At 41.4% G+C, this 15,584-nt stretch overlaps 1 protein-coding gene across 1 annotated transcript in view; it reads right to left on the bottom strand.

Moving 5' to 3' along the window:
* Positions 1-15,584, bottom strand: part of SGSM1 (small G protein signaling modulator 1) — a 331,551-nt gene that overhangs the window by 142,181 nt on the left and 173,786 nt on the right. Inside the window, exons 4-6 of the mRNA XM_077295680.1 lie at positions 5,698-5,860; positions 3,471-3,623; positions 1,063-1,130 (exon numbers count right to left, since the gene is read on the bottom strand). Coding sequence (XP_077151795.1) covers positions 1,063-1,130; positions 3,471-3,623; positions 5,698-5,860 — 384 coding nt within the window. The remainder of the gene's footprint in view (positions 1-1,062; positions 1,131-3,470; positions 3,624-5,697; positions 5,861-15,584) is intronic.

A 15,584-nucleotide genomic window follows, 5' to 3' on the forward strand; every position in this document is an offset into this window, starting at 1 on the left:
AACCCGGCACCAGGACTGAGATGCTGGTCACAATGTACCATGCTAGACAGCTACTCAGGAGTCCGCTAAAACAGTAGTAGTCTGGGTGCTTGCCAGATATAAAGCGCAACGAGAATGTCTAATAGAAAGAAAAGGCTGCACTCACCGTATTGGTTATGATTAGTGATGAGCGAATATACTCGTTACTCGAGATTTCTGGAGCATTATCGGGTGTCCTCCGAGTATTTTTTAGTGCTCGGAGATTTAGTTTTTCTTGCCTCAGCTGAATGATTTACATCTGTTAGCCAGCATACGTACATGTGGGGGTTGCCTGGTTGCTAGGGAATCCCCACATGTAATCAAGCTGGCTAATAGCTGTAAATCATTCAGCTGAGGTGAGGAAAACTAAATCTCCGAGCACTAAAAAATACTCAGAGGACCCCCTGAGCGTGCTCGGGAAATCTCGAGTAACGAGTATATTCGCTCATCACTAGTCATGATACTTTATTCAAAGCGGATTAACACAACACAAAGCAGGGAGAAGAGGTGGAGTCAACGACAGGACAATGGTAAAGCTATTATTCGTCTAGTTCACAAAATTTGGGATTCACAAATCGGCTAATTTTACTAAATTTCAGTCAGTAATCAGTCCTTCATTGAATACACATAGGTAAAATCTGTTCAGGTATGTTCACATTTAGCAGGTTTCATTGCAAATTCTGCTAACAATTTGCATCCTATTCATGTGAGTGAGATATCTTTGAACCTTTTTGGACGCATCAGAGAATTTCTCTGCAGATTTTTAGCTATAATGTGTGGCACCTACTCCTATTAGAAATGCCAAGGATCACGTGAGGAATATTTTTGCCAGAAATCCAATGGTACAACCTTGGATCTCTATTCTGGAAGTAAGTTTTGGATTTTTATCCAGTGAACAAACAAGCCCTAGTTAGGGAGAAGTTATCATAGCAAGCTGTAATAGAGACACCTGCCAGCTTCAATACACCTCATTCTGACTATTTTGTTGCACATATTTTCATGAAGCCATCTTATTAGTGTTTTTAAAAATCTCAAACTGTTTACCTAGCAAAGAAGCAAGGATTGGTCCCTCCACAGGATCCATTAAAAGCGCTTCCTTCTCATAATATTTGCTGTGAATAAAAAAAGTAAATAAATCAAAAAGTTACTACAATTCAAAATAAACTGACACATTTTGACTCAAAACTCCTGCATTACCGTATTCATAAAATGCAGAAAGCACATTCCTAAATACCACTTTATAAATTCGTTACACAATGCCTCATACTCCCTATACCACAATGGCACCATTTGGTATTTACCTTCCTCTACCTGAGATGAAAGATAAAGAGTAACCGTAGTTTTAATTTTTATTTGATACATTAATAGTACACATGAAAATAAGCAACTATGTCATATATTTTATCAGAGAACTCTGCTTCTTTCTCTGCCAGAATTTATCATTCATTTTCAAAATTCTCAATTCACAGGTAAAACCTGTATTCAGTGAAAACAGACTGTCCCATTACTGAGATAGAATCTTATGAGTAGTAACTGCCATTTCCTATCTAGAAAGAAGGGAGAGGAGGGAGGCGCTCCTCTCCTCGCTCTTCCCATCTACAGAGAATCTCATCAGTAGCTCCTTCCAACTCCTACGTCAGAAATGGGACAGTCTGTCTTTACCGAATACAAATTTTACCTGAGAATTTTAATAATGACTCATCAATTCTGGCAGAGAAAGAAGCACGTTTTTTGGATAAGATATATTACATAGTTGCTTATTTTTATGTGTATTATTGATTTATGAAATAAAAATTAAATCAAGGCTTACTCTTCACAGAATTTTACGTTGAGCCATGAAAATTAAAAAAAAAAATTCACGCAAAAAGGTGGCTTTTAGTACAAAATGTTTCATTTTCACAGTAAAAAATGGACAGCACAATTTGCTGTGCAATTTTTCTTGAATATACCGATACCCCATATGAAAAATTACTGTTTGGGTAACGGCAGGGTTCGGAACGGAAGGAGCGCCAATGGAATTCTTGAGTACAATTTTGGCAGGAATACATTACGGATGCAATGTCACATTTGAAGAGCCCCTGACATGCCAAAAATCCCACAAGTGACCCCATTTTGGAAACTAAACCTCTTGAGGAATTCATCTAGGGGTGTAGTATGCATTTTTAACCCTTAGACGATTCACAGAGTTGTATAACATTGGGCTGAGTAAATGGAAAATTACAATTTTATTTCACTAAAATGTTGCTTTGGCCTTAAGTTTTTAACCCCAGTTTTGCGTTTTCGTTTTTTGCTCCCCTTCTTTCCAGAGCTATAACTTTTTTATTTTTTGGTCAAAATGGCCATGTGAGGGGCTTGTTTTTTGGGGCAAAAAGGAGGGTGAATTGAACTTTTTTCTTTTTTTTTTTTCAAAATTTTAAACCATTTTTTTTTTTGCATGGGAGACTAAAAGCTGCAGTACTTTGATCTCTGCTACACACAGGCGATGATCAGATCACCTGTGTGTACCAAAAATGCCCACTGGGCGGCGCTCATAGCAATTCGGCTATGACAACCTGCTGGAGACCTCTGGTCCTCATGCCAACCCATCAGCGACACGCAATAACGTGACGAGGTTACCGATGGGCGGGATTTCAGGCGCGCTTCTGGTAAGAGTGAGTTAAATGCCGCTGTCAGAGATTAACAGCGGCATTTGACAAGTTAATAGCCGTGGGTGGATCGAGATTCCACCTGTGGCTGTTAGAGGCACATGTCAGCTGTTCAAAACCGGTGCTGAGCTCACATGAATGGGAGAGATTCCGATGTGGCACAGTGCAAAGCTCACAAGGAAAGAAGCTCCATATTGGAGTTCAGGATTTGCTGGAATAGTTTGAGGTACAATTGAAGCTCTGACTGCCGAGTCAGAGCGACGTCAGCAGCATGATAAGGTCATGTTATCATGCTGCTGACATCACTCGTCGGCGCGGAGAGCATTGGTGGTAATTGGTGGCAACCATCAGGCTTCCGAGATGACATCACGGGGCCGCTGATCAGACAGAAAAAGCGGAGTTCCCTCCCTCTTTTCTTAATGCTGCAATCGCTATTGATTGCTGCATTTTAAACAGCCTGGGGCAGTGTGATAGCCGGATCTCGGCTATCACTTCAGTTGAGCTCCCAGAAGCAATTGTGCAGGCACCGCTCCTGTGCCCATACGATCGTCAGGACATACTGGTGCATCCACTTGCGGGAACGCACTGCAAAATAGGTATTGGTACATCCAATGTCTTGAAGGGGTTAAGAGAACACTTTATTCAGGTTTTAAATGTAAGACTGATCAAGTCATAACAAATCAATTAGCCAAAATTATGTAAAAGTTACAATATATATAAAAAAAACACATGTAAGTCTGTGTTAAGTAATGACAAAAATCTACTGAATACACAATAACAGTGGTAAGAGAAAAATCATGCGTTTACCTGGAGTTTTCCACTAAGTGAAGAACAATTTTATCTAACACTTTTTCAATAAGTGCTGTACGAATCCATAGATGCTTGATGGCCTGTGGTGATAGATTAGGAAGTCTCTGGTTCTTGCGAACAGTTTCCTGGGCACCTTGCATTTGATTCTTTCTAGAAATAAATGTCAGGCAGATCAGTGAGAGTAAAAGAGATAGACAAATGAGGAACAGTTGGCAGCAGAGATTACAAAGCCCATCATGACATGGTTTTAAGGTTCAAAGAGCATCCACCACCAGGTTTTTGCTACCCCATTTGAGAGCAGCTTGATATAGGGGCAGAAAAACTGATTCCAGCAATTTGTCACTTAGGCTACTTTCACACTAGCGTCGGGCACTGCACGTCGCAATGCGTCGTTGTGGAGAAAAAACCGCATCCTGCAAAGTTGCCCGCAGGATGCGTTTTTTCTCCATAGACTTTTATTAGCGACGCATTGCGATGCAGTGCCACACGTCGCAACCATCGTGCGACAGTTGCGCCGTGTTTTAGCGGACCGCCACCACAAAAAAAGTTACATGTAACGTTTTTTTGTGCGTCGAGTCCGCCATTTTCTACCACGCATGTGCGGCTGAAACTCCGCCCCCTCCTCCCCGGACCTTGCAATGGGGCAGCGGAAGCGTCGTAAGACTGCTTCCGCTGCCCACGTCGGGCATTTCTTTCACAGCATGCGTCGGTACGTCGGCCCGACGCACTGCGACGGGCTCGTACCGACGCTAGTGTGAAAGCAGCCTTAGCCTCTTTCACACTTCCGCAGGCAGTGTCCCGTCGAGATACGTCGTCTTGTGAGAAAACAGGATCCTGCAAAAAAATTTGCAGGATCCTGTTTTTTCCCATAGACTTGTATTAGCGATGGATTGTGACGGATGGTCATCCGTCGTGCACTGGATACGTCGCCAAATTAGTGGTCGGAAAATCGTTCAGTGACGGGTCCTGCATTATCCGTCATCGGCTACAATGGAAGCCTATGGACGCAAGATCCGTCGCTGACCGTCACTCGCAGGAATCCAGCGACGGATCTCGTTTTTTCATTGTGCGCATGCCCGGAAATATTTTCAGACCCCGGAAAAAAAAAAAAAAAAAAAATCTCTCTCTCTCTCTCCCCCGTGTCCGGACATTTGATTCCCGAAAATTTATCAATTGAAATCGTGGCAACAACACAAACGAAGCATCCGTCATTACACTGGATCCGTCGCACACATTTTTCACAATTTTAGTGACGTCCGTCTACACGTCATTTTGCTGCACAACGACGCACAGCAGAAGACGGAAGTGTGAAAGAGGCCTTAAGGTATGCACACATCATCATTTCAGGTGGGTGTGCTGTGAAAATCACTTGAATAATCTCCCACACAATGCTTAACCAATGAACATATGCATTTCCATATAAAAACTAATTGCTGTGCATATGTTCCGTTTTTTGAGCTTCTTTTAAACACTCCATGTTTCCAAGATGCCAAGTGGTCAAAAGACCAAGCTGACCATTCTTCAGGCATTTTCCACTCTGAAGTTGCTCTATACTTTACTGTACAATTCAAGGCAATGGGATGGCTCATAAAAAGATGGCCAAAAATTAAGAAAAAGGTATGAGGAACCGACAAAAAAAGATGCTTCATGAAAGATATGCCAGAGCTTCCTGAAGAGTATTCCTCTTGGTATATTCAGTGGATTCGCCCAATTGTGGAAGATATTTGCACATATCCTAAATGGGCTGCTTGCTTCAGTTTTGATACAATCCCCCAGTTTTTTCTTCTGCAGATCTCTAAATGTGGAACTCTGTAAAACCCGCCCACACGACTGATTGACAGCTTTCTGTGTATCCTATGCATAGGCAGAAAGCTGCCACTTGGCGGTGGGAGCGAAGGTTATACAGATCTCAGCATTCAAAGATCTACAGCAGAAAAAAGAAACAACTAAATTAAAATACAAAATAAAATAAAACAAACTCTGCAATAAGTTAGGTCCTAAGACACCAAGTTTTATACACATACTTGGTATCATTTTAACCATAAAAGCGTGTAACAGTGACAAGATCCTATTTTATCAGCTTTCTGTTATGGCATTAAAGAATCTAGAACTAGAATTATTATAATAGGAGCTGAAAGCCTACAATTTATTGCAGTCATCTATATAAATTGGGTGAAAATAATAATTACACTAAAAGATTTTCTGGAAAAAGTAAATTTCTTACTTGCTCTCTAAAAGCTGTTCAAGATCCTGTACCTTCCTGCAAAGCTCATCTGCAAGAGGAAAGCTCTTTCCCACTTTCATAAATAATGCGGCAATTTTGTTACTGCGCAAAAATCCAGCAGCCCTGCGTCTCAGACCATGAAGAACGCAGGCTTCCACTGCAGCTGTAATCACACAAAGGAAAACTTTCAGAGAGTTACATCAGTATAATGTACGTAAAAAACACTATACTTTACATCTATTTATTTTTTAGCTGAGTTTTTGTACAATTTTCAATGTAGGCAATCTACATAAAAAATAAAAGAAACAATGTAAATGAGCAGTAAACGGAAAGCCTGCTTGTTTCCTAACTCCAGTAAGAAACAATATCAATTCCATATGTTCAGATAGAGTTTATTTGGATAATTTTAACACCCATGCTTTTGCAAACTCTTGCTTATATACCTTAAACAGATGCTGACACCCACATCCTAATTATGCACTAGTCAAGAAAAGTATGAATCAGAACAACTTTTTAATGTTCTGATTCATTCATAAATTTGTGTTACCATTTGTCATATGGAAATTTTGTGGTCCCATTAAAAAAGAATTTGAGCCAGAACAAAGTACAGTTTAACCCCTTCATGACCCAGCCTATTTTGGCCTTAATGACCTTGCCGTTTTTTGCAATTCTGACCAGTGTCCCTTTATGAGGTAATAACTCAGGAACGCTTCAACGGATCCTAGCGATTCTGAGATTGTTTTTTCGTGACATATTGGGCTTCATGTTAGTGGTAAATTTAGGTCGATAGTTTCTGAGTTTATTTGTGAAAAAAACGGAAATTTGGCGAAAATTTTGAAAATTTCGCAATTTTCACATTTTGAATTTTTATTCTGTTAAACCAGAGAGTTATGTGACACAAAATAGTTAATAAATAACGTTTCCCACATGTCTACTTTACATCAGCACAATTTTGGAAACAATTTTTTTTTTCGCTAGGAAGTTATAAGGGTTAAAATTTGACCAGTGATTTCTCATTTTTACAACAAAACTTACAAAACCATTTTTTTTAGGGACCACCTCACATTTGAAGTCATTTTGAGGGTTCTATATGGCTGAAAATACCCAAAAGTGACACCATTCTAAAAACTGCACCCCTCAAGGTGCTCAAAACCACATTCAAGAAGTTTATTAACCCTTCAGGTGTTTCACAGCAGCAGAAGCAACATGGAAGTAAAAAATGAACATTTAACTTTTTAGTCACAAAAATGATCTTTTAGCAACAATTTTTTCATTTTCCCAAGGGTAAAAGGAGAAACTGGACGTTGTTGTCCAATTTGTACTGAGTACGCTGATACCTCATATGTGGGGGTAAACCACTGTTTGGATGCACGGCAGGGCTCGGAAGGGAAGGAGCGCCATTTGACTTTTTGAATTAAAAATTGGCTCCAATCTTTAGCGGACACCATGTCGCGTTTGGAGAGCCCCCGTGTGCCTAAACATTGGAGCTCCCCCACAAGTGACCCCATTTTGGAAACTAGACCCCCAAGGAACTTATCTAGAAGCATAGTGAGCACTTTAAACCCCCAGGTGCTTCACAAATTGATCCGTAAAAATGAACAAGTACTTTTTTTTCACACAAAAATTATTTTAGCCTCAATTTTTTCATTTTCACATGGGCAACAGGATAAAATGGATCCTAAATTTTGTTGGGCAATTTCTCCTGAGTACACCAATACCTCACATGTGGGGGGGTAAACCACTGTTTGGGCACATGGTAAGGCTCGGAAGGGAAGGAGCGCCATTTGACTTTTTGAATGAAAAATTATCTCCATCGTTAGCGGACACCATGTCGCGTTTGGAAAGCCCCTGTGTGCCTAAACATTGGAGCTCCTCCACAAGTGACCCCATTTTGGAAACTAGACCCCCCAAGGAACTCATCTAGAGGCATAGTGAGCACTTTAAACCCCCAGGTGCTTCACAAATTGATCCGCAAAAATGAAAAAGTACTTTTCTTTCACACAAAATTTCTTTTAGCCTCAATTCTTTCATTTTCACATGGGCAACAGGATAAAATGGATCCTAAAATTTGTTGGGCAATTTCTCCTGAGTACGCCGATACCTCATATGTGGGGGTAAACCACTGTTTAGGTGCACGGCAAGGCTCGGAAGGGGAGGCGTGCCATTTGACTTTTTGAATGGAAAATTAGCTCCAATCGTTAGCGGACACCATGTCGCGTTTGGAGAGTCCTTGTGTGCCTAAACATTGGAGCTCCCCTACAAGTGACCCCATTTTGGAAACTAGACCCCCCAAGGAACTTATCTAGATGCATAGTGAGCACTTATAATCCCCAGGTGCTTCACAGAAGTTTATACCGCAGAGCCGTGAAAATAAAAAATAATTTTTCTTTCCTCAAAAATGATTTTTAGCCAAGAATTTTTTATTTTTCCAAGGGTAATAGGAGAAATTGGACCCCAAATGTTGTTGTCCAGTTTGTTCTGAGTACGATGATACCCCATATGTGGGGGTAAACCACTGTTTGGGCGCACGGCAGGGCTCGGAAGGGAAGGCACGCCATTTGGCTTTTGGAATGGAAAATTAGCTCCAATCATTAGCGGACACCATGTCGCGTTTGGAGAGCCCCTGTGTGCCTAAACATTGGAGCTCCCGCACAAGTGACCCCATTTTGGAAACTAGACCTCCCAAGGAACTAATCTAGATGTGTGGTGAGCACTTTGAACCCCCAAGTGCTTCATAGAAGTTTATAACGCAGAGCCATGAAAATAAAAAATAATTTTTCTTTTCTCAAAAATGATTTTTTAGCCCACAATTTTTTATTTTCCCAAGGGTAACAGGAGAAATTGGACCCCAAAAGTAGTTGTCCAGTTTCTCCTGAGTACGCTGATACCCCATATGTGGGGGTAAACCACTGTTTTGGCACACGTTGGGGTTCGGAAGGGAAGTAGTGACGTTTTGAAATGCAGACTTTGATGGAATGCTCTGCGGGCGTCACGTTGCGTTTGCAGAGACCCTGATGTGCCTAAACAGTAGGAACTCCCCACAAGTGACTCCATTTTGGAAACTAGACCCCCAAAAGAACTTATCTAGATGTGTGGTGAGCACTTTGAACCCCCAAGTGCTTCACAGAAGTTTATAACGCAGAGCCGTGAAAATAATAAATGTGTTTTCTTTCCTCAAAAATATTTTTTTAGCCCAGAATTTTTTATTTTTGCAAGAGTAACAGGAGAAATTGGACCCCAAAAGTTGTTGTCCAGTTTCTCCTGAGTACGCTGATACCCCATATGTGGGGGTAAACCACTGTTTGGGCACATGCCGGGGCTCGGAAGGGAAGTAGTGACGTTTTGGAATGCAGACTTTGATGGAATGGTCTGCGGGCATCATGTTACGTTTGCAGAGCCCCTGATATGCTTAAACAGTAGAAACCCCCCACAAGTGACCCCATTTTGGAAACTAGACCCCCCCCAAGGAACTTATCTAGATGTGTGGTGAGCACGTTCAACCCCCAAGTGCTTCACAGAAGTTTACAACGCAGAGCCGTGAAAATAAAAAATCATTTTTCTTTCCTCAAAAAAGATGTTTTAGCAAGCAATTTTTTATTTTCACAAGGGTAACAGGAGAAATTGGACCCCAATATTTGTTGCCCAGTTTGTTGTGAGTACGCTGATACCCCATATGTGGGGGTAAACCACTGTTTGGGCACACGTCAGGGCTCGGAAGGGAAGTAGTGACATTTGAAATGCAGACTTTGATGGAATGGTCTGCAGGCGTCACATTGCATTTGCAGAGCCCCTGATGTGCCTAAACAGTAGAAACACCCCACAAGTGACCCCATTTTGGAAACTAGACCCCCGAAGGAACTTATCTAGATGTGTGGTGAGCACTTTCAACCCCCAAGTGCTTCACAGAAGTTTATAACGCAGAGTCGTGAAAATAAAAAATAATTGTTCTTTCCTCAAAAATTATGTTTTAGCAAGTAATTTTTTATTTTTGCAAGGGTAACAGGAGAAATTGGACCCCAACAGTTGTTGCCCAGTTTGTCCTGAGTACGCTGGTACCTCAAATGTGGGGGTAAACCACTGTTTGGGCGCACGTCGGGGCTTGGAAGGGAGGGAGCACCATTTGACTTTTTGAACGCAAGATTGGCTGGAATCAATGGTGGCGCCATGTTGCGTTTGGAGACCCCTGATGTGCCTAAACAGTGGAAACCCCTCAATTCTAACTTCAACACTAACCCCAACACACCCCTAACCACAACCCTAACCGCAACACACCCGTAACCCAAATTCCAACCCTAACCCTAATCCTAACCCTAATCCCAACCGTAACCCTAATCCCAACCCTAACCACAACTGTAACCCCAACACACCCCTAACCCTATCCGTAACCCTAACCACAAGCCTAATCTTAACCCTATTTCAAACCCTAGCCCTAATTCCAACCCTAACTCTAATTCCAACCCTAACCCTAAGGCTATGTGCCCACGTTGCGGATTCGTGTGAGATTTTTCCGCACGATTTTTGAAAAATCTGCAGGTAAAAGGCACTGCGTTTTACCTGCGGATTTACAGCAGATTTCCAGTGTTTTTTTGTGCGGATTTCACCTGCGGATTCCTATTGAGGAACAGGTGTAAAACGCTGCGGAATCCACACAAAGAATTGACATGCTGCGGAAAATACAACGCAGCGTTTCTGCAGGGAATTTTCCGCACCATGGGCACAGCGGATTTGGTTTTCCATACGTGTACATGGTACTGTAAACCTGATGGAAAACTGCTTCGAATTCGCAGCGGCCAATCCGCTGCGGATCCGCGGCCAATCCGCTGCGGATCCGCGGCCAATCCGCTGCGGATCCGCGGCCAATCCGCTGCGGATCCGCGGCCAATCCGCTGCGGATCCGCAGCCAAATCCGCACTGTGTGCACATGCCATAACCCTACCCCTAACCCTAACCCTACCCCTAACCCTACCCCTAGTTCTAACCCTAGTTCTAACCCTAACCCTAGTGGAAAAAGAAAAAAAAATATTTTCTTTATTTTATTATTGTCCCTACCTATGGGGGTGATAAAGGGGGGGGGGTTTATTTATTATTTTTTTATTTTGATCGCTGCGATAGAACCTACCACAGCGATCAAAATGTACTTGTAATGAATCTGCCGGCTGGCAGATTCGGCGGGCGCACTGCGCATGCGCCCGCCATTTTCCAAGATGGCGCCGCCCATGGAGAAGACGGCCGGACACCGGGAGGGACATCGAAGCTAGGTAAGTATGGGGGGTGGGATCGGAACACGGGGGGGGGGGGATCGGAGGACCGGGGGAGCGGACAAGAGGACCGGGGTAGCGGACAGGAGGGAGGAGGGGAGCAGACAGGAGATCGGGACAGGAGGGAGGAGGGGAGCGGACAGGAGATCGGGGCAGAAAGGACGACTGGGGGGGCGATGGGTGGGGGGGGGCAGATCGGGGTCTCCAGCCATGGCAGATGCTATTGCAGCATCGGCCATGGCTGGATTGTAATATTTCACCATTTTCATAGGTGAAATATTACAAATCGCTCTGATTGGCTGTTTCACTTTCAACAGCCAATCAGAGCGATCGTAGCCACGGGGGGGTGAAGCCACCCCCCCTGGGCTGAAGTACCACTCCCCCTGTCTCTGCAGATCGGGTGAAAATGGAGTTAACCCTTTCACCCGATCTGCAGGGACGCGATCTTTCCATGACGCCAAATAGGCGTCACAGGTCGGATTGGCACCGACTTTCATGACGCCTACGTGGCGTCAAAGGTCGGTAAGGGGTTAAAGACAGCCTGTCACCAAATCAAAAGTGGCCAGTTTTTGCTTCTATATTGTTCTCACTGCTCCCCAAGTATGCCTTTTTTGGCTTTATATCTCTCACATGGGACCCGAGAAATAGCACCTTTTTATTTAGTGCAAGACTTTATGGTTTTCACCAATGGGACGTGGCTCACAGGAAATGCAGTGGACGTAGTGTATATGGACCTTTCAAAAGCTTTCGATACGGTGCCACACAAAAGGTTGATACATAAAATGAGAATAATGGGGATAGGAGAAAATATGTGTAAGTGGGTTAAGAGCTGGCTCAGGGATAGGAACAAAGAGTGGTTATTAATGGAGCACACTCGGACTGGGTCGCGGTTAGCAGTGGGGTAACACAGGGGTCAGTATTGGGCCCTCTTCTTTTTAACATATTTATTAATGACCTTGTAGGGGGCATACAGAGTAGAATTTCAATATTTGCAGACAACACTAAACTCTGCAGAGTAATCCATACAGAGGAGGACAATTTTATATTACAGTATGATTTATGTAAACTAGAAGCTTGGGCTGACAAATGGCAAATGAGCTTTAGTGGGGATGAATGTACGGTCATGCACTTGGGTAGAAGTAATAAGATGTATAACTATGTGCTTAATTCTAAAACTCTGGTCAAAACAGACAGTGAAAAAGACCTGGGTGGATGACAAACTCACATTTAGTGGCCAGTGACAGGCAGCTGCTACAAAGGCAAATAAAATAATGGGATGCATTAAAAGAGGCATAGATGCTCATGAGGAGAACATAATTTTACCTCTATATAAGTCACTAGTTCGACCACACTTAGAATTCTGTGTACAGTTCTGGTCTCCGGTGTATAAGAAAGACATAGCTGAACTAGAGCGGGAGCAGAGAAGAGCAACCAAGGTTATTGGAGGACTGGGGGGTCTGCAATATCAAGATAGGTTATTACACTTGGGGCTATTTAGTTTGGAAAAACGAAGGCTAAGGGGTGATCTTATTACAATGTATAAATATATGAGGGGACAGTACAAAGACCTTTCTATTGATCTTTTTAATCATAGACCTGAGACAGGGACAAGGGGGCATCCTGTACATCTGGAGGAAAAAAGGTTTAAGCATAATAACAGACCACACCCATAGACTTCCATTAGTGTAACGGATCCTAACGCATGTCAAAATCGGCATGCGTTTGCAATGGTCCGTTAGTTCGTGACCCACTTTCCAACGCGGACTACCACGTTTTCGGGTCTGGTACGGCGAATGCACAGTGAACGGAAGCGTTCGTTCTGCCATAGAACTCTATTGCAAATGCAAATGACCTAACGCAGCCACATGCGTTAACGCGATGGCAAAAACACCACAGAAAGACAATTTTGGGCTCATTTTTACCACATCCGTTTAACAGATCAGTAAAACGGATTGCCCTAACGCAATGTGGACCTAGCCTAACCCGTTTGGTAAAGATCATAAAAAAGAGCACAAAATATATCTTTAGAACAATATGGAGGATTAAAAAAAAAAAGTTACCTTCTCAGGGAAGCAGTGGAATTAAAATAAGAGCCACTAATTACCTGATGACAGGTCCTCATTAACATTATAACAAGTGCATACATCTCAAACAACTAAACTTTCCTCAAATAAATAAAAATAAATAAATGCAAGTTTGGCCCGATGGTCAAGTTCCAAAGCCGTACGGTAAAAAAACAAAAAAAACAAAAAAAAAAAAAAAAAACATTTGAAAAATACTTTTCCAGTTAAAAATGTTTCATTACATAAAATATATAAAGAATAAAGTACACATTTTTGGTATTTCTGTGTTTGCAACAACCTCAAATATAAAATGATAAGGTTATTTAACCAAGACAACAGATTTAGAATACAAATATTGCACAAAATTATACCACAAAAACACATCAATGATTTTCTTCAAAACTGTTTTTATAGCACAAAAAGTTGGAAAATATTGAAGTACATTTAGTATTGCCCTGCCCATTAAATAGGTAACGTAAAGTTAACATGACAATTAGACTACAGAGCGAGCACAACAAACACAGATAATGAGACCCAATTAAGGGTAAAGAAATTGCTTTTTTTCCATAGTAATTATAAATGTAATAAATCATTATTTCCTGCTTGTTTAGATGGGCTGATCTTTTTCAAGTTTGGATAAGTAGAGCGCTGTTCACTTTGGAATTATGGCTTTTTACAGGAACCATAACAATTATGACAGAATAATTATAATTTTGATAGATCCCTCATGATCAAGTTTTTTTTTAAACCTACATTGATTTAAATTAGTTTATAAAGCTTTATTTTTTCACTCATCATTTTATCATATGATTCTGCCCCTCAAAAGTAAAGTGAAGAAAAAGTGCAAACATAGCCTAAGTATAGCTTACGTAGAGTCCCATTGCCTGACCCATCATTTATAGCTTTATTGTACCAGTTTACTGCATGTGAAAAATTAATGCCAAAAGTCCATTCTATTTTGGCATATTATTCTCACTTATGAAGAGTTTCTATAATTTTGATCCCCATACATGATGCAATATCTCAGCATCTCTGGGCATTTCAGAAATTACAATAAAACATGAACTATATTTGTCAGCTGGTATTTATTGACCAATACAAGACTAAATGGTAATTTAATACAAATGTTCTGAAATACAAGCCATAGGGCTTTTTAATAAGCTGAACATTAAATATAAAACATTTCAACAAATCTAGATATAGCTAGTAAGTGCAATACCTCCACATTGCTTTAGTTCTCATGAAGCACCTGAAGGGTTAATAAACTTGAATGTGATTTTGAGCACCTTGAGGGTGCAATTTTTAGAATGGTGTCCCTTTTGGGTATTTTCTGTCATATTGACCCTCCCAAACTCACTTCAACTGTGAAGTGGTCCCAAATAAAAAAAAATGATTGTGTTGGAAAAATGAGAAATCGCTGGTCAACTTTTAACACTTATAACTTCCTAACAAAAAGAATTATGTTTCCAAAATTGTGCCGATGTAAAGTGGACATGTGGGAAATTTTATTTTTTATCTATTTTGTGTGACACGACTCTCTGATTTAAGGGCACCAAAATTAAAAGTTTAAAAATTGCTAAATTTTCAAAATTTTAGCCAAATTTCCTTTTTCCATAAATACACGCAAGTCATATCAAAGAAATTTTACCACTAACATGAAGTACAATATGTCACAAAAAACAATCTCAGAATCAGTGGGATACGTTCAGGGCCGGACTGGGACTAAAATTCAGCCCTGGCATTTGAAGTTACACAGGCCCACTTGTCACATGGTGACTGTATAATATCTTTGTACACTTGTAGGCAGGGCCGGTTTTAGGCAAAGTGGGGCCCTAGGCAAAGTTTAAAATGGGTCCCCAAATGCTAACATATTGCACATCACACAGAAGCCTTTCTGTTGTATTTACGTGCGCTGAGTTCAGGCCGCTAAACGAGTTTGATCGACAATACTGAAGTTGTTCAACGCTTGTTTCCCGGCCTCTTTCCACCAGCTGAGGAATAATGATGAGACAGAACGATCACTAATAGATCACCATACAGTATCATGTTTTCAGCAGCACATCTACAGTTTACACTGGCAATGTGCTGCTGACAACAAGGCTTTTTGTTCCAGCAAAAACAATCCGAATATGCAGCATTTTACTTGTTTAGTAAAATACACCCCATAGTCCTCCATATATTATAATGTGCTCCATAGTCCTCCATATAGTATAATACACTCCCTATAGTCCTCCATATATTAAAATACACTGCTCAGTCCTCCACATAGTATAATACACTCCTCATAGTCCTCCATATAGCATAATACAATCCTCATAGTCCTCCATATAGCATAATACAATCCTCATAGTGCTCCATATAGTATAATGCACCGCCACAGTCATCCATGTAGTACAATTCACTTCCCATAGTATAATGCACCCCATAGTTCTTCATATAGTATAACGTATTCCCCATAGTCCTCGATACAGTATAATGCAGCCCACATATAGTATAATGCAGCCACCCCAGAGTATAATGCAGCCACCCCAGAGTATAATGCAGCCACCCCAGAGTATAATGCAGC

This window comes from Ranitomeya variabilis, chromosome 1 (assembly GCF_051348905.1).
Source record: "Ranitomeya variabilis isolate aRanVar5 chromosome 1, aRanVar5.hap1, whole genome shotgun sequence".
Taxonomy (NCBI): Eukaryota; Metazoa; Chordata; class Amphibia; order Anura; family Dendrobatidae; genus Ranitomeya; species Ranitomeya variabilis.